General features: G+C 41.3%; 1 protein-coding gene across 1 annotated transcript in view; it reads right to left on the bottom strand.

The window, feature by feature from the left end:
• Positions 1-1,227: 1,227 nt before the first annotated feature.
• The window catches only part of urm1 (ubiquitin related modifier 1), a 39,694-nt gene continuing 13,208 nt past the window's right edge, over positions 1,228-27,713 (bottom strand). Inside the window, exons 3-5 of the mRNA XM_084325327.1 lie at positions 13,553-13,634; positions 7,367-7,415; positions 1,228-5,357 (exon numbers count right to left, since the gene is read on the bottom strand). Coding sequence (XP_084181453.1) covers positions 5,289-5,357; positions 7,367-7,415; positions 13,553-13,634 — 200 coding nt within the window. The 3' untranslated portion in view covers positions 1,228-5,288. The remainder of the gene's footprint in view (positions 5,358-7,366; positions 7,416-13,552; positions 13,635-27,713) is intronic.

The raw sequence follows: 27,713 nt of genomic DNA, 5'->3' as shown, positions 1-27,713 counted from the left end.
TCTTCCCCTCTGACAATTCTCTCTCTGGCCTTATTAGCATTTCCATTCTGACCGGCCATTATCAGTCGGTTTTCCGTTGCAAATCGGACTCCACAACCGAGAAAAGGTTTTAGGTCGCCGCGGGCGTTCAGGGGAGGGCAACCCCGAGGCGAGACCGCGACCTCCCGCAGTGGGGCTGAAGGTGCTCCGGCGCCTTATGAATATTCCGACTGAGGGGGCAAAATAGTCCCCAAAGCCCCGTATAATCACGCCAATCGGATCACGCAGCTGGGTTTACATCGATCACATATCACCGGGAATTATAGAAGCACGTTGTAAAAACCCCATTTATTGAGCAAAGAATTATAGTAATGCGTGCATTAGATTGATGCTTTTAACTTATTTGGGCGTCATGTTTATTACATAGTCAACATATGCATCAGTAAACCTCGTTCAAATGCACATATAATATAAAATGTCTGACATACAATTCGGCAGTGTAGACCACCACCATAATAGCAAAAGGAATACATAGGCTACTGGGCTTAAATATAATCAGAATAAAAAAAATATTTAGGCCTACACATTTGTTTCACTTGCAGGACTTTTAATCAAATTCATACTAACAATACATAAATTAATTCCCCAAATTGTATTAAATCACTAGCACACAGCAACCCAATGTCCCATTTTCTAGCTCATAAATCAAGTCTTATGTAACAGAAAATGACATACTGACAACGTATGCTAATTTACAATAAAGACAGAAAAAAAGTAAAAGGCTAAATGATCTAATCCCAATATGCGCTTGAATAATGTTCAGAAGTTAAACGCAGCCCCTGCATGCATGTAGTTTGACACATTTTGGCAAATTTGTTTAAACTTTTCAGTATGCTCTGACATTAAAGCCCCAATCTGTGATCTTTGGACAATATAGAGGTATACTGCACATTTGATGGATGGAAAATAAGCGTTATTAATGAAAAACAGAATATATGTGTTTACAAACATTATCAATGTAAACAAACCCTTTACAAGATAAACAAAATACAATGTCATTCTTCAACCAAGATGTATGAACTGGAAAAAATCAAGGGAGAACAATTCAGCAACGCTTTGGAGTCCGATGGATGTTCTAAAATAATGCTCTTTATTCATACAATTAAAACAAACGTGTTGGTTAATTCTTAATTTTGGTCGTAGGGCTACCCATTTGTTTACATTTGTATCATTGATAATTGCGCTTTAACCTGTTCCACCCCAGGTGAAAATCTGCATAAAATGTATACCTAGGTAAATGGAATATTGCTCCACTTCTACAAGGGCTATTTGCATATTCTTGGTATCTAGGAACATCTATGGACCTCAATGAATGTATTCTCAGTGTCAGAAATATTGTGTCTATTACTAGGCTTGCTTAAATTCTGATGAAACAAAGGAAAATATGAATTATGATTTTTCTTTTCATCTTTGACAGTGAATAAAACCATGATAATAATGACCAAACTTAAAGAACTGCCACTGGGCTAATTCAGTACCCTCTTGAGATCATGTGTACAAAAGATCTAAGGAAATTAATAAAGGGAAGATGATAAAATTGAAGGTTTTGTATATACAGTACTGAATTCTCCCATCCGGACCAATGCAATTTGAAATATTATTATAGAATATAGAATATATGCTTATACATTACCTTATTATAGCCAATTCGCACATTTATATATATATACATATAGTATCTTTCAAATGGCCGAGTTCAATTTGGATATAGTATCACCAGGCATGCGTAATAACATATACAGTTATTTAATGTAATCGACTGTACTTTTTTATTTCTCCCACAGTGTAATCATTCTGTAACTAATTTCAGATCTGATTCTTCCTACATGATTACAATAGTGTGGAGAAACTGACTGCGTTTCAATATTTGTCAAAAACGTTACCTTTTGTAGCTTATTATCGCGAATCATAAGAATTATTGATATGATTGCTTCAGAACGCCGAACTTTGAACGACCATAGCGGACCACAGGAAGTGTAGTTTGGTGAAATTTCAACACTGCCAGATAGCTAGCGAGGTCCTCTTGAAAATGGCCGCAAAAAGATTCCAATTCTGATCGTTCAACATTTTCATTTCCGCTTCCGGGTCAAGAAACGCGAGTTGAAAAAAAAACTTAAAATGATAAAAACTCACTTTTAACCTATTGCTAAACTATTGCCAACCTAACGTTTTACATTCTACATGTATTTGTGACATAGTAGTGATAATAATACTTGAAAACGTTTGATTTTAAAAAACGCAAATTTATTGCATCACTCATAAAAATATTAATATATGATAATAATGTCAAAAAGGGGTCGGTACCGACCCCGTGGGGGGGAACAGGTTCTCTGCACTCTGGGAACGGGATATGGCTATGTGCTGCCACGCATTAAACCAATGGAGTCGGTCACCTGATGAATTGAAAATGGGGGACCCTGGTGGAAACAAGACGAAAGTCTTTCTCTGGTCTGCATCCCCTTAACAATTGTGTGTATTGAGCTGTACTGTATTGTACCCATTCTGCAATCTGTTAATAAAGTTTTCAATCAATCAATCAAACCTTGTTTGCAGGGCTATAAATATTCTATATTATAGCTATGGATGCAATACTATGGCCCATTTGACATCGAGTATCTATCGTTCAAGATGTGAAAAAGATTTTTTTTTCTCATCCATACATTCCCGTTTTATACCGTGGTGAATATAAGTAGGTTTTAGAGTGGTTTAGGGTAATTCCAGGGAGGCTATAGCAATAGCCTGTGACGTATATTATACTTAATCCATTGGCATTTCGTCCCTATACACGCATACAATTAAAAATTCAAATGCATATGATCGGTATATTATGTTCCATAATGAATGCATGAAGGGGGGGGGGGGGGGGGAGTTAATTGTCAATAACGTTATTCGTTAGTACAACAACATACACTGGGCAAAGGCACAATCAAGCTGAAATTGACATTAAATTGCTCTTACCTGTAGCCGGTGGGATTCCAAAAAGAATATTCCAATTATTTGATTGCCATCTGGTAGATCGTATGTCCATTTGGCCCATGCACGACATAACCGACCACAGTATAATGAATCGGGGGTCCAGAAAACTATTCAATGCGATCGGGTGAAGCCCTTGGTACAGTTTACTATAAGTCCACCCGGAGGAATTTCATTGACGCACAGCCCCATACACAGTCTCAAAGGAAGTGCAACACCGGCCGCAGCCCACCAGGCGGCGATATTGGACTTTTGCGATCTCAGACTCATTCCCTATGGTAACGCCAGGCTCCCTGGATGGATATGAATGGAAATAGTGAATAAAAGAAATAACGATCAAATAACGTATATATACGTGGTTGGCGTTCAACGATTGGCTGACAAACACGTATAAAATCGTTGTTGGCAGGGAATGAGTTAAGCTGCGTTTTAAAAGTAAATAATATCTTGTTATGGTTAATACAAATATGCCATTGTATATTTGTGCTTATAACTCAGGTTATTCATAATTCACTTTTTGGACATGTATAATCTTTCATAACTTGGGAAGCACAGTTTTCAAATCCCATGACTTTTCCACATTGTCCATGATCATAGGAAGTAAGGAACCCTTATGGAGATATATATATATATTATGGGTGTAACGGTACGCGAATACGTACTGTACACGCTGTGCACCGAACGATTGAAACGGTACGGAACCTTTTTTTGCGGAACTTAAATCCCCCCCGGCCCTAATATAACGTGCACAACTAACCGGATGTTGTTTGTTCATCCCACGCAGCATGCAGCCATTAGCCTTAGTATGGCGAGTCAATACTAACGGACAAGCCAGAGCCATGTCATTGTTCAACTTTATTGCGAACTTTATCACGCATTTGAAACGGCATTTTTCTGGATTTTTTTGTATCACAAACAGTACTGTATTTGCAAATCTGGTATGTCATAAATGTATAGATGTAGCAGTACTGTCTATCTGTATGTCGTGTGTGTCATATGATTAATTGAAAATGGGGGACCCTGATGTAAACAAGACGAAAGTCTTTCTCTGGTCTGCATCCCCTTAACAATTGTATGTATTGAGCTGTACTGTACTGTACCCATTCTGCAATCTGTTAATAAACTTTTCAATCAATCAATCACCCGAATGTGAATATCACTGGTACACGGAAGAAACAGATCCTAGTGCAAACCCAGCTCCCCGTGGCATTCAAGCAGCATCTCGCTATTAATTCAGACCGGGCCAAAGCAATAACAAACGCCTTAGGCGTTTTTATAGCAGCAGATCTGCGACCATACTCCGTTGTCGAGAACACTGGGTTTAAGCACATGTTAAAAGTAATATAGCCCCGCTACCTAGTTCCCTCTCGTCCGTATTTCAGCCAGCAAGTCATACTACCAGCTCTGTATAAACTAGCCCCTTTCGTGACTGTGATGCAAGCCCTGGCTGCCCCTGTATTCAAGCATCACAGTCATGAAAGGGGCTATGTATAAACAAGCACACGCTAGTTGTCCACGACTTATCCTCCAAGGCATCTGCTAATATAATAATCTTCAGATTTACTGTTATTAGTAGGTTACAGCAGTAAGCATTAGTTTGCTCAGTACATCTTGGCCAATTCGTTTTATATTGTTTAATACAGTTAAATAAATAGATAAATGAAAAGCAATTTTTTTTGTATCCCCCCCACTGTACCGAAAATAATACAGAACCGTGACTTCAAAACCGAGGTACGTACCGAACCGTGGATTTTGTGTACAGTTACACCCCTAATATATATATATATATATATATATCCCACATCATTACAACAGTCTTGACCATATCTGCAGATAATGTCTGAAAAATAGGAACATATAGCCTGGTTATTATGTATGCGCCCCACTATACTTCAGTTAACACCTTATGTTTTGGCTGAGCATGTGGACTTATGGCTTCATGTACTGTTCCTGCTTGGTCCTGGAACTCTGGTCTCCTCTGTAAACATCTGCTCAAAATAGTCCAGCCAATCAAGGTAGAAGAGGACCATCAATCATCAATGACCTCCCAGTAAAATCACACATGGTTGGTCGGCTGGGTCCACAGTGTCCAACGGGGCAATGTTTTATTAGGATGTGGGACAAAGCGTGGGGAGGAGGTGGAGAGGGGATTTTGTGCATGTGTGTGCATGTGTCACAGAGCTTTTCGGTGTGTATGCATGTGTGTCATCAAGCTATTATGTGTATGTGTATATGTGTGTGTATATGTGTACGTGCGTGCGTTCCCCTGTGCTCATTTAACCTCCATGAAGGGTGGAGATGAACACTATGTTGTCCTTGTCTTGTAGTTCATAATCCAACTCTCCCTGTCAACACACACACACACACACACACACACACACACACATAGTGAGATATTCAACACACCAGTGATGGACTACATATTCAGATAATTCCAACATATATATACATATAGGACAATTATACCCAAATTGTATGTAAAACATTGTAAAGTCTTGTGCATTTTGAATACTACTGTATGTACAGAAATTTAATCTGTGGTTTCCAATAAAGCATTTCAAATGTATAACCATGTCTGTTTATCTATGTGTCTGAAATCTCATATACTATCAACAGCTTATAATTAGGGATGTCCGATATTATCGGCCTTACATTTCTATAACCTTTATTTACCCAGGCAAGCAAGTAAGAACAAATTCTGACTTTATTTATTGTCAAAAGTATGCATAATGTTGTGTTAATTCCACATAAGAGATATGTAATGTTAATTACCTGAAATTATAAAAAAAATTGGGGGGGGGGGAACCCTGCATATATCGGTATCGGAAATTAAGAGTTGGACAATATCGGTATAGGTAAAAAAGCCAATATCGAGCATCCCTACTTATAATACATCTTAAAGCCACATTCCATGCCAGTCCTTATACCAAGAGCTCAGTCAGTCATCTGCAGAATGAAAACATGCCGACCATTCCTCATTTTGTGTGTGTGGCGGGGCTACACTTTTAGTTTACATTTGAATTACGGATTGGGTTAAGTGCACTAGCTTGATATTTATACATTTGTATTAATTTATTATTTAAAAAATACCATTTGAAGTTTGACACCTCCCCCTCCCAAGAAAAAAATATAAGAAAGAAGGACAATGATTAAGTCATGGAACACATTGTACTCCTACAACAGGACACATTCACGTTATGTCCTGGGCTTACGTGTTGATCGCTTTCTGTGTGTATACTAACTACATACTTATGTACTAAATATTAAGAAGGTAATTTGTGTAGTATACAGGTAAACCTTCAGACTAAACTACTAAATGAGCTCTTAAGACACTGTTCCTCTAGAGACAAAAGCTTTTTTTATACTGTACATGTAGAGTAGACATGTGAGTTCAAGTGCTATAATCACAAGCAACATGAAAACACTATCTCTGTAAACTATCTAAAACAGAATATATACACACTGGTACACAGGCATGCATATCTACACATATATATATATATAGATATGTGTGTGTGTGTGTGTGTGTATGGTGCACCAATATTGTTTTTGAGGCAGATTCTCTTCCTACCCATATCAGCAGAGAGTGAGACTGATCAAAACATGCCTATCTACAGATAATGAAGTGGTATCATGGTGTGTGTGTGTGGTGTTGTATATTGAATAACAATTAGTTTGGTATGGTTTCCCCCCCCAAAATCTTCAATAAACTACTGAAAATGGCTTAGCAGCATCCCTACATATTTGCCCTCATTGAGAATGTAAGGATCTATGAACCCCCCAAGCCGGTTAACTTTCTAATTTTCCACCTAAACGGTTGACCAAAAACACAACACTTCTTAGCTTACACTATATCTTGTTATAACTAAGAGATTCACAGAACAAAAAGTAGTTTTTTTTCATGTATTTCCCGGATGACAGTGTGGCCAGCTGGGCAATAGTAACCATGATAGGTTCCCAGGATGAGTTGCATCACACAGGAGGCTCAGGTTTTGCGGTACAGAGAAGCCCCCCCACTCCAGTGGAAGAACGTGAAAAGGGTGCTCTGGTGACAAGTTCTGCACACATAACAATCTGTATAGAAAAAGACACGCCTCTAAGAGGAGCCAACTGTGGAAAAGACACGTTTTTGAGTGGAGGACCTTTAAGCAAAACTACCTGTATAAAAGGTCACAAAAGTGGCAATTCTATAATTGGCCAAATAGCAGCTGTAAAAAATTTAAATGGACCGATAAATGTTTTAAAGCCCAGATTGGCAGATACCGATAGTCTGTCAATATATCTGTGCACCTCTAATAAAATCCACTCCCTCTACAATCTGTAGTCAACCATGAACATAGTCTTGTCTCCTCACCATGAGTTCCCAGTCTGCATCGTTGATGAGCACCAATATCCCTGGTCTCCTGTGGGAAAACAAACAAACAAACACACACACACACACACACACACACACACACACACACACACACACACACACACACACACACACACACACACACACACACACACACACACACACACACACACACACACACACACACACACACACACACACACACACACACACACACACACACACACACACACACACACACACACACACACACACACACACACACACACACACACACACACACACACACACACACACACACACACAGTTAAGACACCCTATTCCCTCAGGTGATGCAGGCTATGTAGTAGTATATACGCATACATGCACACACACATGCTCGTACCACATACTGTATATACACACACCTAAGAAACTATAACCGCACGTATGTACACACACACTGCATATGTGGGCGCACATATACTCAAGAATTTTGTTTGCCTTAAATTATTTTTTAAGCACAAGCACACTAAAATAATAATATTGAGGTTGCTTTAGTTTTACAAAATGGAACAAAAACTGTTCAATTAAGAGCAATCCTGATCATTCATCATCCCAATCCGAGACATCCTCTCTGGCTCAGATATCAGTTCAATGAATAATACTATGAATGCAAGTATGAATACCACTGTACTAAAAATTCTGTTTCTGTAACTAAAGAAATACAATACAAATGTATTTTAAAAATGTGACTGACAAACAAGAGTATACAGGAATATGGTTTGTGTGTGTGCGTGTGTGTGTGTGTGTGTGAGTGTGAGTGTGTGTATGAGTGTGAGTGTGTGTGAGAGTGTGTGTGTGTGTGTGTGTGTGTGTGTGTGTGTGTGTGTGTGTGTGTGTGTGTGTGTGTGTGTGTGTGTGTGTGTGTGTGTGTGTGAGAGTGTGTGTGAGAGTGTGTGTGAGAGTGTGTGAGAGTGTGTGTGTGACCAGCTGCATGGCTCAGCTGCCCATTTCAAGCTTTAAAAGGCAACAATTCTAAGGCAACGTAGATAACGCAGATTTCTCCTACAGTTCTGAGTGTATTGTCGTTATAAATCTGCTCCTCTCTGCTGTACAAACTGAATTTAGCCCCGTCTCGACACACTGTCCTGTCCCTGAGAGGCACCGGGCCGTCTGTCTGGACCACGTGGTCCATCTGCCTCCCCCTTCTTCTTTTACCCCTAATTTTCATGTCGGGGGATCGGGCCTGTGGGGTATCGAGAGCCTGCGTCAAGGGAGCATGGGGGTGCTGCTGGCTGAGGATAAACAGGGATGATGTGGACACCCGGACGGCAGGGAATACAGTGGAGACGAGAGAAGAGGGACAACGTCGAGCCTCTTGAGGAAGTAACACCTCCAAACAGCAATGAAATCAGGAAAACAAAAACATGGAAAAATTATGGTCCCTTTATCTTTATCTTTATTACGGACCTGAAATACATTATTTACGGTAAAATGGAAAAACGATGTTGTCCCTAAAATACATATGTTACGGTAAAATGGAAAAACGATGTTGTCCCTAAAATACACGCTACGGTAAAATGGAAAAACAATGATTGTGCACATTTCCCCGGGAAAATGTGTACATCGACCAGTTCTGCAGCGATTGTGCACATTAGCCGGTTAATGTGTACGTTCCCCGTTGGGTTGGTAAATGTGAGAGGAAAACCACAGAGCGATAGAGCAGAGACCTAAATTACCTGCCGTGTCCAATAAGTGCATATAGTTTGGAAGAACAATTGAAAGATTAAGATGTCAACCACCAAATGTTCACTGTAAAGTGATCTCTATTTTAGGTTAGGGGTTAGGCGTCTCCAGCGAGGTTAAGGTTAAGGTAAGGGTTAGGTTTACATACAAACAAGGATGTGGAGAATTTAATCAGATTAGGATATAAACCATCAAGGCGTGTAACGTGTTCACTTCACTGTATTGAAGCCTTATTGACAGATAATTGGCATATTTGTTGAATATAGACAAGGGGGGTCGATTCACATAAGAATCGCGATTCTATCTCTACCAATTCAAAATTGATTCACAGATTCCAAAAATGTATTTGTAATTTCTTTTTTCTTTTGCCTTGCTTTGTTATTGCAGAAAGCTGCCAGTAACATGTTTCTGTTCAAATGATTGCATTTATGTTTCACATTGAGTGAACTATACTGGAAAATACATTTCACTCAAGGTTTACAGTGTGTTATTTTCCCTTTGAGACCTATTAAAGTATCTACCGCAGTGAAATGGTAAAAGTAACTCAACAGAGCAACCTAGAATCAAATGTATTGAATCGAGAATCTATTCAAATCGTGACCCAGAGAATCAAAATCGAATCGAATTGTGAGATTTCCCGAATCGTGAACCCAATAGTGCACAATGTTTCCCACATTTATCATAACAGAGTATATAAAACTAGATTATCTCTGTATATCTGACATATACACACACATACACCAACATATAGACACAGACACACACACACACACACAAAATCATATTCCTGTTAAATGGAGGTGTAATGGGAATTTCTATGTAAGGTACAGTAAAGTAGCATTCTCCTTACTGTACCGGATGGTACAGTCTGTTGACATGTGATGTGCGTGTCTCCTAGGTAACAGATGGTAAGGTCAGTACTAGTGTTCTAAACGTCTGTTGACATGTGCGTGTCTCCTAGGTAACGGATGGTAAGGTCAGTACTAGTGTTCTAAACGTCTGTTGACATGTGCGTGTCTCCTAGGTAACGGATGGTAAGGTCAGTACTAGTGTTCTAAACGTCTGTTGACATGTGCGTGTCTCCATGGTAACGGATGGTAAGGTCAGTACTAGCGTGTCTGTTAATATAATATGTGCGTGTCTCCTGGTCAGAGGAGAAGGTAAGGCAAGGCTGACCGGGGGTTGGTAAGAGTAGTATTCTAGTCTACACTAGTGGTGGTGTGTATGACTGTATAATAGCCTTTGTGGTAAATGTAGCATTTTATGTTGCTGGTTATGTGTGTGTGTGTGTGTTTGTAATGCCAGTTACAGTAGATTCTATACTGCCAGTTTGTATGTGCGTGTGTGTGTGTGTGTGTATACTGCTAGCTGCATTTCTGCCACTGTAGAAAAAAGCTGCTATCGCCATTTTCCATGAGGTTATGTGGTATTATAAAACACACACACACGTCTGTATATAAAAGACATGCATACAAGATAACAAACGAACAGCCACACTCATAAATAAATATAAAATATACCCGTTATAATCACCTTAAAAAATACAAAAGAAAATACAAAACCTTCATGATGACTTACTTTGAGAAACATATGTCATTGTCCACACACACGCACACACACACACACACACACACACACACACACACACACACACACACACACACACACACACACACACACACACACACACACACACACACACACACACACACACACACACACACACACACACACACACACACACACACACACACACACACACACACACACACACACACACACACACCTAATCTAAGAGGTTTATAGGTATCCAAGCTCTTTCTGCCTTCATTGGCTGGGTGCTGCTATAAATAGCCTTCTATAAAAGGCAGCTGTAAAAGTCAGCCAGTCCTATAACATTGCTCTTAGCGTGGGACACACACACAGATACTGCGCACACATTTATATAGAGACCGACAAACACACAGATATAAACACAAAACAAAGCAAAAACACACACCAACACAAATGTATGTAAGCACGCACGCACACACACACACACACACACACACACACACACACACACACACACACACACACACACACACACACACACACACACACACACACACACACACACACACACACACACACACACACACACACACACACACACACACACACACACACACACACACACACACACACACACACACACACACACACACACACACACACACACACACACACACACCTTACAGCAAGTGTTAAGTGTGCTAGTGCTTTATACTGTAGGTGCTCAGAAGGGTGTGCAGTGTGTAGCTTGGCCCACAGAAAGAACCCACCAACCCACTGAGGACCTAATAACCTATAGCGCCTATACTTAGGGCTGGGCGATATGGCCAAAAATTATATCGCGATAACGATATCGATAACAATATCATATCACTCGATATCGATAATTATCGATATTGTTATAAGTATAAAAAAATATATATATATATTTAACAATATCGATAATTATTTAGTTTATTTTGCAGCAATTCTTTGTCGTTGCCGCCATCTTTAGTGTTACAGCCCCTCACACTCCAGTTCTCAGGCTGCAGCTGGTTTGAAAGCGAAAGTAAACCGGCTTCTCTGCTGGCTGTGGCTCCAGGGGAGTTGAACAGTTCTGGCTCTGCTAGTTTATTTTCGATCTTTTGGCGCTTTTTTGGTGGACAAACCACCGCACATGTGCACCGTGACTCGTGACTGGACACTAGCTCTGCTAGCCTACTGTGTACAGACGGTTTCAAACTGTATTTTAAATTAGAAAGCAAACTAAATAAATGGACAAGAGAAAACTAAATCTCAATTTGGTCAGTATTGTCATTTGGACAAGCAAAGCCATTACTTTAAGTTGCAGGCAAGAAAGACAAGTCTGTCCACTGTCTCTGGTTTTAAAACTGCCACCCGATATCGATTATTAAAATATATCGCGATAATTATCGTTATATCGCCAAGCCCTACCTATACTGTAATATTATATAGAGCCAATACTGTAATAATCTATAGAGCTTATACTGTAATAACATAGAGCCTATACTGTAATAACCTATAGAGCCTGCACTGTAATAACCTATAGAACCTATATACTGTAATAACCTATAGAGCCTGCACTGTAATAACCTATAGAACCTATATACTGTAATAACCTATAGAGCCTGCACTGTAATATTCTATAGCACCTATATTGTAATAGCCTAGTCTATACTGTAATAACCTATAGAGCCTGTAATAACGTATAGAGCCTATACTGTAATATTCTATATACTGTATACCATTACTGTAATAACCTATAGAGCCTATACTGTAATAACCTTTAGAGCCTATAATGTAACAGGTATAGAGCCTATACTGTAATATTCTATAGACTGTATACCATTACTGTAATAACCTATAGAGCCTATACTGTAATAACCTATAGAGCCTATACTGTAATATTCTATAGACTGTATACTGTAATAATCTATAGATCCTATACAGTAATATTATATAGACCATATACTGTAATACCATATAGAACCTATAATATAATAACCCCTAGCGGATATACTATAATATTCTGTAGACCCTATACTGTAATAACCTATAGATCCTATACTGTAATATTATATATAGCCTATACTATAATATTCTATAGACCCTACCCTATACTCTAATATCATACAGAACCATTACTGTAATAACCTAGACCCTACACTGTAATATCCTATAGAACCTATAGTGTAATGACCTATAATCTACTGAACTGGACAACGTTACAAAACTAAAACAATCCAATCAACAGACAGAATACACTATATTATTATATACGATTATAAATGTTGTAAAACAAAAGAGAATGACAGGAATGACACAATGTCAAAGTAGTTTCTTGTGATTGGTCAAAGAATGGCTTATCTTTGCTTATGGGTACAGTACAGGAGTAGTTATCACGAGTAAAGATTATGATATAAAACACATTTTCTCAAAGATTAAGTTGAAAAATTTACCTTTAACAGTATGATAATGAAATAACCTATAACTACGTCAAAGATTATGAACCCACACAACACGGCTGTAATACTTGTTTTGATCTTCAATGGGTGGCTACAGCGGGGAGGGGGGGGGGGGGGGTACTGTAGTGAACTGTATGTATTCACTGCAGTCTGATAGGCAGTCTGTCTCACTAGGTGTTGATCAGAGGAGCAACTCTTCAAAACAATTAAAAATGACTGACTGAAGTCTATTCAGGGGTGGGCTCAATTACATTTTGAATTCAATCCATTTAGGGTTGGATTCTCTTCAAAGGTGTTGATATTTAAAAATGTGAGGAGGGTTGTTATAGCAAATAATTGACTAGACATTTTGTCATTTTAGGCGAGGTTACATTATCCAGCAGAGTTATATAGCACTATATATGTGTCCTGTACAGTGTGTGTGCGTGTGTGTACTTACACAGTGTCTCCTTGGACAAAGAGTTCAGGCCGTTCCTTCAGCAGGTTCCGTCGAATCCAAACCAGCAACTCCTTCATGTCCCCTAAAAAAACACACACACACACACGTTTAAATTCTCCATTCAAATATCACTATAAGGCAGCGCGTCCTCTCCATCCCCCATCAGACACACACACAGAGGCAGGCAGACAACAGAGGTCAAAGGTTAAGGGTTAAGGGTCAAGGTGCACGATCACCACCCACCGGTCGATGTGACGCGACAGAGTCACCAGGCGGGACACCAGTGTGTGTGTGTGTGTGTGTGTGAGTGTCAGGGAGGGGGGACGCCGGGGGGGGGATGGGGGTGGCCGACGTCTCGCAGTATTGAGCGGTCCAGAGCAATATTGTTCACTTTGGACGCTGGAATAATCTCATGGCTGGGATCAGCACAGAGACAAAGACACTGGACATAATAAGAAATGAATGGAATCAACCTAAACAACCAAATACATTAACTGTAGAAGAATCTATTGCATCCTTGTCATACACTGTTATATATATATGATGGTTGTGATCAGGGTGACGCGAGAAAGCAGGAAATAAATAAATGTTCAGGAATAACGTCAACTCAGTTTAGAACGAACGAATGAATGAATGGATGGATGTTTCTTAGAAATAAGTAAATAAATGCATTTTTTAAAAGCAAAATCTAATTTGACTGCATTGCTGTTCCACGCTAAATGAAAATATTAGCATTATTGTTCCGTGTTTTGATCTCCTATGCATTTAAATGTTCCTTCTTTTCTTATTTAATGGTCCAATTCCATCTGCTGTTTTTGGCCTGAACTTCACATCTTCCACCTGAATTAATTTAACTATAATAGCGTGTGTATAAATAAACAATCTGAAACCGAAACCCGCCCTTGTGGTGGAAACAGATGGGATAAAATAACAAAAAAACACTACATTCAAATTGACGTTTATTTTTTTATATATATATAGGCTCCTTCTCAAATGCACCTCCTCTCATCAGAGGTTGAATATCAATGCTGCTTAAATATTCTATGGGTGCTGACCCCTTCAACAATCAGATTGACCTTGCATGAACAATAGGCTGGTTCTGAGTCAGGCCTGCAGACAATGACACAGTCGGCTACAACGAGAGGTATTAGGACAAATCCCCACTAAACAGCCAACTATGAATATATAACAGTTATGGGTTTATTACAGGGGTTAAACATTCAAGGCAGCATAAGGAGTTTGGAGTGTGTGTATGTTTGTGCATGAGTGCTTTTCAGGGTGTCTGTGTCTGTGTGTGTGTGAGTGAAAGTGTGTGTGTGTATGTGTGTGTGTGTAAATGGTGCAAAGTTTGTGCATTTCTATGTATGAATGTGATTTGTGTGTATGTATTGTGTGTGTGTGTGTGTGTGTGTGTGTGTGTGTGTGTGTGTGTATGTAGGTGTGTGTTAGTGTGTAAATGGTGTGTAAGTTGTGTATAGCCTATGTTCTTTTAAAACCTGATAGATGATAATAGTAGCCTGTGTAAGTGTGTGTATGTGTTTCTAATTTTGTCACAACACCACTTCTGCTCAGGCATACATGTGTAAGATCATACCCACACACACACACACACACACACACACACACACACACACACACACACACACACACACACACACACACACACACACACACACACACACACACACACACACACACACACACACACACACACACACACACACACACACACACACACACACACACACACACACACACACACACACACACACACACACACACACACAATGAAAGAGAGAAGAATGAAACACTGAGTGAAGACAGGTCAGGTTTATATCACGTCTTTAAATCTGGAGTTTACTAGAGGTGTGCCTTTCTGAGGGAAATAACTCATTCAGCTAAGAAAAAAGCACAACACAAAGTCTTGGTCGACTAAAACCTACCAATTAGGCTAATAAACTATGCGAGGGCTGCCCTGTACTAAATATCGTATACAGAACCTCCAAGGGGCGTGTTCTAGTTGTAGGAGTGCTGTAACAAAGAGATCAGTAATGTAACACACTAACATAGCACAATGTCTGCTGGCTGGTTAGTACGTTGCTCGGGTCATTCATGTGCTCGTGAGTGTGTTCCGCTTGATCACTTTCTAGGTCACACAGTTACTGCAACACTGGGTTCATCATCCACACATCATCCACAACCGCATGCTCTTCCTAGCAGCACCTATAAAGCTCTTGTTAAAAGTCTAGTTTTAAAGTCTACATTAGCTTTGAAAGGCGTTTGAAAGACTTCCAGTGATAAAGACAGTGCGAATGTCTTCAGTGTGTGTGAATGCCTGCACATACTTTCTCTTCGGTGTGAGTGTGCTTTAGAGTGAAGTGCATTGCATGTGTGTGCACTTCAGTGTGTGTGTGTGTGTGTGTGTGTGTGTCCAGGTTAATTGGAGTGCTGTGAGGTGGTTCAGTAGTATAATGACAGTAGTGGTTTCACTTGGTCCAGAGATCTCCTCCCTCCACTGGCCTATAAAACAAGATGGATCACTCCCAACACACACACACACAGGCAGACAGACACACACACGTCGCATGCATGCACACACACAAACGCACGCACATGAACACACACTGAAACGCATAAAATGGACGACAGACATCTAAGTGCTTGTACTCATGCACACACACATACACTGAAGTGACTGGAATGAAAGTATACAGTAGACACACAAACAGACATGCGATTGTACAGACCCACACTGATGTGCAATTATGTATGACACACACACACACACACACACACACACACACACACGCACACGCACACACGCACACAGAATATTGACCTGCACCTTGGCAGGACTAAAAACCAAACCAATCACTACAGCTGCCATAACTCCTCCTCTGTGGTCACTCACTGGTTTCTTTTCTTTCCCCCTCTCTCTCTCTCTCTCTTACACTATCAGTAGTTTTCTCCTCCATTACCCCTTGTTCTCTCATCCTCCCTTTCCTTAGCAATGTAATTTACTCTGTTACACTCTCCCCCTCTTCCTCGTAAAAGCTCCTCTCCTCTACCTCTAAATCTCTATCTTCCTCCATCACTCCTACTTGTTCTCTCCCTTTATTCTGTCTTTCTTTGACTGTTCCTTTCTCTCTATCTCACTCTCTGGTTCATTGTGTGTGTGTGTATCTCTATTTCTGGTTCATTGTGTGTGTGTGTGTATCTCTCTCTCTCTGGTTCATTGTGTGTGTATCTCTCTCTGTTTAACTCTGTATGTGTCACTCTTTCCTTCTCCACACCACTCCAGTTGTCATTTCCCACCAGAGATAAGCGTGCGCACACGCACACACACACACACACACACAGGCAGACAGACGCACTTAATTCATCCAGACTGACCACGGCTAAACACAGGCTCACATGGCGCGACCTTTGATATCATGGTGATGTCCAGATGATGCCACTGATGGAAATGCAGATTTGAAATGTGACGCCCTGTCCAATCATTAGATAATAACAGTTGTAATATATCTTATTCTGCTTTGGCGTCATTTCATATGTCTTATGTGCGGCAGCGTTTATACGGATACAACTCTTAAATGTATTATTCAAGCTAAATCTGATATCTGTTTCTCAGCAATATATCAACGTCACATCAGTGGTGAAAGTGGTGCTCCAATGATGACAAAAAATGAGAGAGAGAAACTACTGCTGCTATCGCTGATCAGCCTCGATGACTCTGCCTGTTCCTTTCATCTCCAAGTCAGAGAGCTGTAGTGTATCTCACTCACTGCATACTGTGTATATACTATACTGTATAGTGTATCTCACTCACTGCATACTGTGGGACAGAAAACGGCCCCTGGCGTGGGAACCTCAATAAAGTCGCTGAGATAAAAAAAACGCTGCAATAATACATGAAACATTGGGGAGGGGGGCTTCGTCTGGCAGACTCACTCACTTCAATGGCAAAAAGATGGGGATACATATTAATTTTATGGACAGAAGGCGTCTCTCGCCGGAGAACCACAGGTCATTTTATCTTAGGCTAGGCTAGTTATTGAACATCCTACATGTTAAATATTTGAACATGACAAGTTTCCCTTTCGAAAGAAAGTTTGTTACTACTTCATAGAGGTAATGTGGCCGTGAGTTATAATGTGTTATAACAGCGTGTGTCACTCATTAGAATGATAGCTATACAGTCATGAATCCATGCAAATGTATGGGTTTTTACTCTCCACGATATATATTACATATTCTAAAAAGATATACGTAGAATATATTTTTATTTGTATTAATACAATGTTTAACCCTTGCAGTAGTATTAAAGTAAAAGAAAATAAGACAATTTCAAGTGAAATAGCACCATAACAATTGTATTACACTAAAGACATAAAATTATGTCATATCACATTGTAATTATTTTTCTGAAAAACTAAATACCCTCAAATACCATTATACCATCAGATGTAAGAAAACGTTGGTAATATATTTTGGTCATATTGCCCAGTCCTAATTAGAATAACTTGTAAACAGGCTTATAATAATATTCTGTCTCTTCGTAAAGCAATCACCTCGAAATGGCTGTAATTGTCACGTTATTGATATTTTAATTTAGAGATACATTCGCTGTTATATGTCTGGTTATTGATATTTAAATATACATGAGCTATTTAGATATATCTCTGGTTAACGGTTACATTTACTTCACAGTCAAATCAATTTAAGAAGTGTAATCTCAGACAAAAATTCCAATATTAGCTCTCCTGCAGTAAAATGGTCCTCATATCCATCCGGTCTAAAATGAAAGTATGAGTATTGAGTTAAGTGCTCTGTTGTTAGCGAGTAAATTGTACATTTTCAATTGAGTGAATTTAAAGTGAATTGACCTCAACGCCTGTCGGACACACTGTCCTCTCCCCTGTCTCTCATTCTGTCCTTCATTATGACTCTCATATATATACGCACACGCACACACACACACACACACACACACACACACACACACACACACACACACACACACACACACACACACACACACACACACACACACACACACACACACACACACACACACACACACACACACACACACACACACACACACACAGTATGTCTAGTCTGGACTGAACTGGTACTGGACAAAGAGACAGTGGATAACAGACAAGAAAAAAAGAGATTATGTGCAACAAGAGGCAGGGATGGAGGGATGGAGGCAGTTCGGGCTGTGGAGGAAGAGAGAAAGGGACAAGCAAAACGGTGGAGCAGAGGAGGAAAGTGCGTCACAGTTTCCCGATGCATCTTGGGATAGCGGCGTTACGTGTGAGGGAGGGCGGGAGAGAGAGAGGGAGGGAAAGGAGGAAGAAACAGGGAGGGGTGAGAGAGCGAGCATTCAAAAACATTCCGCCTTTTCTTTCTCTTTTTAGTTTTGTTTCCTTCCACTCTCACTGTCGTCGTTGGCAATTATGTTGGCTGTGTGTGTGTGTGTGTGTGTGTGTGTGTGTGTGTGTGTGTGTGTGTGTGTGTGTTTAGGAAAGGCGGGGTGAACCATCCATCTTTCTACTGATGTGAGAGGCTACAACTATGTGATGCTTGGACTTGGGGGTGTGTGGGGGGGGTATGTGTGTGTGTGTGTGTCTGTGTGTGATTGGGGGAGGGGGCGTCTGTGTGTGTGTGTGTGTGTGTGTGTGTGTGTGTGTGTGTGTGTGTGTGTTTCGGTGTGATGAGTGTTAGGGGCATCATCTGTGTGTGTGTGTGTGTGTGTGTGTGTGTGTGTGTGTGTGTGTGTGTGTGTGTGTGTGTGTGTGAGAGAGAGAGACAGGGAGAGAGAGGGAGAGGGAGTGAGAGAGAAAGAGAGAGAGGGATAGAGAAAGAGAGAAAGACAGAGAGAGACAGACAGAGAGAGAGATCAGGAGGCGTGGTCTTTCAGTTGAGGGTCATCAATCACTGACTGGGGTCAAAGAAAAATATAGAAGATTCAGAACCAATTATATGCGCCTGCCCTACAACCCCCCCTCCTCTCCCCCCCTCCTCTTGCTACCCCTCTCAACCCACTAACCTAAAACCCACTCTAAAGAAAGGAGTGACAAAGGATAGGCCACCTTCAAACATCTGACCAACCAAATGAATCCCATGAATTCTTAAACCTATTATGCTGCACTTTGATAATTGTTTTTTTTTGTAATAGAAGCCTCGGATGGAATGTTTGTATAGCCGTTTCCCTTCCAACATGGCTGCATGTAACCAATGGTAACCACTTTCAAAAGAAAACAGGCATTGGTAGAGTAGGTAAAACACTGGAAAAGCATGATATTACTTTTCCACTGTGACTTGTTTACAGTGGAAGTGTACAACCGTTGTTTTTGCACATAGCAACCGTTGTCTCTGCCAACATGGAGGACAAATGGGCATTCTATACATTCCATGCAAGGCCTCTCAAGGCCTCAACGCAAGGTTAGTGCGGCCGACTCATCCATAGCTTACACCTCTATTGTTGTAATTGTAAGAACACATCTTCCACTGGCGCTTACAGTAGGACCAAATCCTGGATCACAATATCAGATCTGGTATTGGTCAAAAATGGCTGTCTTTGATCTTAAAAGACCTGTGCGAGAATTAGTTCTGAGCAGGGCAATATCACCAATTTTATAAATTCACATACATGATGGCGGTATGTTGTTCCTGTGTTCCAGGGGAGTAAAATATTTTAGAGTCAATATTTTAGAACATGCACGACCACTCTCTCGCTCTCTCTCTCTGTGACACACACACTCACTGACTCTCTCTCTCCCCTCTTCCTCTCTCTCGCTCTCTCTCTCTCTTTCTTTCTCACTCACACCCACACACACATATTTGACTGGTGCACCAAGGTCATCCCTGGCTGACATTCTGGGTCCTGGTCAACTTTTGTGTGTTGGTTGTCGTGGAGACCCTAGCGCCATGGACACAAACCTTTTGTTGGACCCGTATCTCTCTCACACACTCAGTCAAACAAGCAACTGGAAAAAAAAGAAATGTTGTGTGATGTAGTGGGAGTGGGCCTGACGACACCATGACGCAAAACACTGTTCCCTTCAAATGTTTACACTTGAATACACTTCTGACTTTTAACTTTAAAGGTACAATCAGTAATTTCATCAAACAGCAACCTCTAGGCAAAAGAGCCCCTCTTGGTACAGTGCTCAGTTTACATTTGTAGTTTTTGTCTGATGTGTGGGTTGGATTTCAGTGGTTATAGGGGGAGGGGTTGCTACTGCTGACCACACCTCAGGCTCTACCAACAGAGGCCTGGAGAAATTCAGAGTGGACGTCAGACCGAAATAAAAAAGGTAAAACAAAGCAGTACAAAGCGGGGGTCTTTTGCCTAGAGGTCGCTGTTTGGCGGCATTACGGATTCTACCTTTAATTGATAGAAGAAAATGTGTGTAAAACATTTATGTGTGTAAAACATGTCATGACCCTGAAACCAAGTCAAGAGGTTTGTGTGAAAAATGCACAGGTGTCATTAGCCAGGATTATTTTATTTCCAGAATATATATATATTTTTTTTATATATATAGATACTGCTGCAAGGAACTGACTTATACATATACATTCTCTCTATATATATTTTTACAACATGTAATATATATGGTCGACAACGGTCGTGTAAAAATCCATACCTTTGCATGGATTCATAATGGTATGCCTTCATGTTCGGTATACTTCAGAGCCATAACTAATCTCATACACTCATAGACTGCACAAGAGGCTTCTGGGTTCCTCAGATTAGTTACAGACAAACCAATGACTGGGTTTGGTAATCCATGACCAGGGTTGAGGACGAGAGTTCTTAAGGTCTCCTCCTACTCCCCCCTTCGCTTGCTTCTCGTTGAGGACGAGAGTTCTTAAGGTCTCCTCCTACTCCCCCCTTCGCTTGCTTCTCGTCTCCCCTTCCTCTAGTCCCTGATCGCGGACAATTCAAAGCAGAATTAGGCAGGAGGCAGGATATTGGTTGGTTTCCACGTGATGAGCGCATTAGCAGCGTATCGTTGCTATGATGAGCTGCTCATGTCTCCAGAAGCTGCCCCTGTACCACAGTCACCTGGCATGGCCTTCATAGCGGCACTTCACCAAAAAACAATGCTGATTTATTTTGCACATAATCTCACGCACATCCAAAAACTCTGTATTGTGTTAATTACAGCTCCATGACATGATGTAGACCTGCTGCTACCTTATCATTTAATTGGGCTGTAATTAACATAGCACAAGGATTCAATGGTGTCATTCTTGGTGGCCATATTCAAACTAATTTACTCGCAATAACTGTCAAACTAAATGAACGTGTGCAAAGCCGTTTAGAGAGGTGTGTGAGATTATGTGTTAAATAAATCAGCATTGTTTTTTGGTGAAGTGCCCCTTTAATGTGAGTGAGTTTGTGACAAAACAGAGAACAAAACATATATTGTTCAGATTTCAACCCCCATTTCTTTTGCGTTTAAAGAACAACTGCATGCCAGTACTTTCTGTTGCCTGGGCCCTGTGTCCCATTCAACTACAGTCTGAGTGAAAATGGGGTTGGGTCAAAATGGTAGGTAGAATTCCAGCTTGCTAGAGCGAAACCTTACAACAATTAACATTGACCACCATGTAATTTAAATTCTACACTGGGTTTTAAACAGGTTTCTTGGGCACTTGGGCCAAGTTGGGGGTATTGCTCAGCACATTGAGTAGGGCCATGTCAAGTTACACTTCAAGTAAAACAATTTAAAATACTAATAGATTGGGTTTAGCGTTTAGGAGGTCATGCGACAAAAGCGATTTCAATGGGCCTTGATCCTGGGCTGATAAAGGTTTCAGAACTCCTGTTCGTATCATGTATTCTCCTTCAGGGTTGGGGTCAGCTTACTATTCAAAATAAAATAACAGCTGAGACTCATCTGCTAATGATAGCGTTGTCATTTATTAACACAGTCTGTGCCAAAAACGCTTTTTTCGTGTTTGGCCGCCGACCGTTGATTGCCATAAACATAAAAAGTATTTTTTGGATCGTTTGATCTTTTTACTTTGATCCCCGCTCTACACAGTTGCCCAGAGCGATCTGCATCATTTAGGCAGGTCCCGACACATTGGAACTGCATTCTGATCGACTATCACCAGGTGGCAGTATCGTCCCGTGTCTGAACTGCATGGGGCTCTGGGCTGATAGTTAGCTTCACTTTCAGTTTCTCCTCGCGAGTCGCCCCTCCTTCTCCTGGGACAGAAATTCACAGTCCTCGCCTCGGAATTCCGTTGCATAAGCGTATTTGACTATCGAAACATGTATAGAGATATACACTGGTAATCACGATGGCGATGCGATCACTTGGAATTATTCTTTTGGAATACCTTCTGGCTAAGGTAAGGTACATTCTATGTCTATTTTACTGAATCTGAAACGTGTTTTTCTATGCGTTTCACTGGACGAAAAACATGCTCGGCAAACGCGATCATAGTTTTGAGTTAAAATGACCCCCCCCCCTTTGATGATTTTGTGATGATACATATATACAAGTCATATACCTGTGATTTGGGAGTATTCAGGGTTTCAGGGGATCAGCCAGAACGGTTTGGGCTTATTGTACATAATGCGTTTTATCTCGCGATCTATGAAAAAATACTATTATCTTCGAATTGCGCAATGTTTAGCGTGTAATAAACTACAGCGTGTGGAAACAAACTATTATTCCCATGCTGGACTACAAGTAATGTTTGTCGAAATGGGCCACACCGTGTCTCTACAGCTATAATACAGAACACAAACACAGCTTCGCAAACATAGTGCAACGACCACGGAAACTACTAGAAAGGCTGGCATTCTAAAGGTAAATTAACCAAACAGTGTGGCACTCAAAGTGTTAATAATATGTTTAATTTTTGTTCTAAAGAAAAGGTAATTCCTCAATAACTTGAGTGAATGACACCTGGCGCAGATGCTCTCCTCTCACGTTTTCCTGTCAGGACAGTGGAGGAATTAAGAGAGAAGCACTTGCCGCCAAATTGTCCAACTATTGTTCCCTCTGTGGCCCCAAGCAGCACCCTAACCTGCCCCCTTACCCTCTGGACAACCCCTCCCCACAATGCCCAGACCTGTGTGTGTTGTGTGTTGTGTGTTGTGTGTTGTGTGTGTGTGTGTGTGTGTGTGTGTGTGTGTGTGTGTGTGTGTGTGTGTGTGTGTGTGTGTGTGTGTGTGTGTGTGTGTGTGTGTAAAAGGGCCATCGGTAGTATCAGTATGCAGAATTTACAAGTGAAAGAGCTGGCAGAAAAGGATCAGTAGAGAGAATGGACTTCAGGCCCCGCAAGCCTCACAGATGTTAGAGCAGAGGAGAGGAGGAGGGAGTGAGAAGAGGGAAAGGGAGAAAAAGAGGGGGGCAGGGAGACAGAGAGGGAGGAGGGAAAGAGAGAGATAGGGAGGGGATGGAGAGAGATGAAGGGAGGGAGGTAGAGAGAGTGGGAGAGGGGGAGAGAGTGAGGGAGGGAGGGAAATAAAGGAGGGAAAGGAAGGGAGAGATAAAGGAGGGAAGGATATATGGAAGGAAGGAGAGAGGGAGGGAGGTAGGGAAGGAGAAAGGGGAGAGAGCGAGAGGGAGGGAGAGGCTGGAAGGGGTACTGGGAGAGTAAGAAGACAGGGAGAGGGAGGGGGATTGTGAGGGAAAGAGAATTTGGGAAGGAGGGGGAGAAAGAGGGAAGGAATGAAAGAAGGAAGGAGAGGGAGAGAGGAGTGAAGGAGAGAATGTGTTGATTGTAGGGCTGTCCCCGACTAAGGATTTGGATGGTCGACTATGATAGGTCAAAATTTGCCGTTAGTCGACTATTGGTCGACTAATATATAGAAAAAGAAAAAGAAAAAGTATAATAATTTAAATGTATATATATATATATATATATTTTTTTTTATTATCATTCCATTTGGGCTGTGGGGGTGCTTAATGTCTGAAGGAGTCGACTGAAGACTTCTTGTCCTCTGCAAAAGCATGCAATTGGTCCACTGATGGATACATCTAGATATTTGTCTAGTCTGTGTGTTCATCAGATGGGTGAAATCCTCTTTCAGTGCCTCTGTTCCTGTTTTCGTAGGTAGTTAGCCTCTGGTATGCATGCCATTAGCGTTAGCCACGCTTCTAGGCCTCTTTTCTTTTGGAAAAAATAATAAAAAAAAATAAATAAAAAAAAATGTATACATTTTTTTTTTTTTTTTTTGTATTCGACTAATAGGTTGGCAGTCGACTACGGCTCCTTTCGACCGATTAGTCGACTAATCGACTAATAGGGGTCAGCCCTAGTTGATTGCATTATTTTACCTTTTTAACCCTTGCCTAACTGGCCTCTTAAGGCTATGGTTACACTTACAACGTTTCATTTTCGAATTATTTCGTTTGCATGTCCAAGTTAAAAGGCAACGCCGTTTTGGCAGGCAATTTTGTTTTCCTAGCGGCAACGCTCAAAGGGGGTTTTCATTTTCAAAACTCCCCGGAAACAGTGCCATGTAATTTGTGCGAGAAAGATACAGAGCCGTTCACGCCCAACGCCCATGCGCAGTAGACACCGACGTCCGCGTGCCCTTGATATGACAGATGATGATGATATCACAGAACGCTGCTAGAACAAGACGTAAATATTATTGCTCAAGATGTAAAATACACTAGTGAGCAGGGGAGGCACTAGTGAGCAACGCATGGAGGACAACCCTTCACTTTCAAACATTCTATCGGCTATTAATAAGATGAACAGCGGCATGAACGAACGATTCGCCAAACTGGAGATACCTTTTCGGGGGGGGGGGGGGGGGGGGGGGGGAGTAAATAAATAAGAATAAAAATAAATAAATTGTTCTCTTATTAATATAGACTGTGCTTGATTTTTCCTCTTTAAATGCAGCTCTTAGCCTAAATTAAGGCTGACTGAAGATAGCCTATTCTCTTTTAAATTATTATTACAATACTTCTATTATTATTATTATTATTATTATTATTATTATTATTATTATTATTATTATTATTATTATTATATAAGCTGCGGCTAGGTGGTGTAGTGGGCAAGGCGCTCGCCATCAACGCTGGGTTCGAATCCAGCTCTCGGCGTTGCTATCAGCTTGGCTGGTCGTTCATACTAACACAATTGGCAGTGTTAGGTGTGGGAAAGCTGATGGGTGGGTCCTGGGCGTTGTGGACAGCGACCCCTACAGTTCGGTCGGGGCGCCTGCACAACGAGGGTAGGATCTGGAGGGAGGTAGTGTGACCTTCCACACGTTACACTCTCCCAGTGAGAATCTGAGCTGCCAGGCTGGCTGCCGGCTGGCTGCACATGCGTCGGAGGAAAGCATGCGACAGTCGCCGGCCTCCCGGACCAACAGTAGGGGGGAGTGCGCAACAACCAGGAAGGGGGTTGGGAATTGGCATAACGACTAACAGTGGGATGGGAGAAAAATCGGAAAAAAGAGGGGGGAAAAAGATAATAAAAAATTATTATATAAGCTTCATTTTCATTATCAAAGCATTCCCTCGAACGGACAGGTATGTCATATGTATGTATATTATGCGTGTGTATATACTATATATAATTATTTCTTTTTTTCCTTTTACTCCCAGGCTACATAATCATTTCCTGGTCTGGTCAGAGACATGACTTAATTTATTTGTTATTGCCTATAGCTACATAAGAGCGACTAGTATTATCTGATTGGATTTGATTTGATTTATTTCACTATATTAAAGTCCGATTATGATGACTCCTAATATCAGGGAGTCGGGGTGATAATCTGACGCGCCGCGTAAAGAGACACTCGCCTGACATGTAACTCGAGAACCGATGAACGGATTTTGAGTCAGATGGCATTCGAACGGCAACAAATAGCGCTTTAATTCTGTAATTTATATGTTCGGCGAGAAATGCAGCTCCGAGCCTTCAGACGCTCGCAAAGTGCCGGGATGGTAATATCACTTTAGCCAGCTGGAATGTCCGAGCGTTAAATACTCCCGTTAAACCTAACCAATAAAAGGTAATATGTCTCAGAATTTCTTTTAATAAACATATTTATTGAATGAACACAGTACAAATGCAACGGTTACTTACAATACAAAGGCGCTTATTATATGTCCTTTTATCGCGCTGTATAGACAGCGTGCGCCCACGCACATCTCTGTCTGGCTTGTGCACGTGACAAATACCTCCTGCGCATACAGGAGACAAACGGTGTCTAACCTGACTGCATAAACACAACGTTCAGGAAAGTGAAATGAAACAAAATAGTTTTGTCTCTAATGTAACCGCAGCCGTAGCTCTTTAGGACTAAAAAACGTTTTCACGGGACTTCCGGTTTGCGACGTTCTGGTGAACAGCCACATGAAAGAGCTCCCGGTCATTGAATATCAGAAAAAGGAAGTAAAACAATTCAAAGCAAAATAAAATGTGACAATTCAAGGATATAAGAGAGGAGGAAGGAGGAACACGAGAAAAGACGAGAGAAAAGTTACCCCAGAAGAAGTACAAATGAGGGCACAGGAGATGATTCAGGAGATGATTCAGGCTGTCATGACGCAGTGGGAAGCTAGCATGCAGGCTAACACCCAAGCTATAATGCAGATGGCCCAGGACGTACGGGCTAGCACACAGGCTATGGAGTTAGCTAACCAAGCTATCCAAGCTAGCACGCAGGACATCCAGAGCGACATCGATGGACTCGGGGATAACGTGGCGTTGGACCGCGGCGAGGCCTGGCCGGAGAAGGAGCTGCAAGCTAACATGGAAGCTAACACGAGGAATATGACGCAGCAAGTGATACAAGCTAGCGGGACGTTGGACCGCACCGCAGCAAGGCCTGGCTGGAGAAGGAGCTGCAAGCTAACATGGAAGTTAAAAACACGGTGAATACGACGCAGCAAGGGATACAAGCTAACGTGGCGTTGGACCGCAGCAAGGCCTGGCTGGAGAAGGAGCTGCAAGCAAACATGGAAGTTAACATGATGAATATGACGCAGCAAGTGATACAAGCTGGTTCGGGAGAGGTGAAACGGACGGCCCCCAGGGGAGGGACGGGGAGACGCTGGATACAACCGGACCGACCAGGACTCAGGCACAGAGGTCGGCCGGACCATCCGCACACAAGATGCAGGCGCGGAGGTCGCCCGGGCTGGCCAAGATG

The sequence above is a fragment of the Notolepis coatsorum genome, assembly GCF_963971535.1.
Source record: "Notolepis coatsorum genome assembly, chromosome: 11".
Lineage (NCBI taxonomy): Eukaryota > Metazoa > Chordata > Actinopteri > Aulopiformes > Paralepididae > Notolepis > Notolepis coatsorum.
The sequence above is the reverse complement of the archived record's forward strand: the minus strand, read 5'-3'. Positions and strand labels throughout refer to the sequence as shown.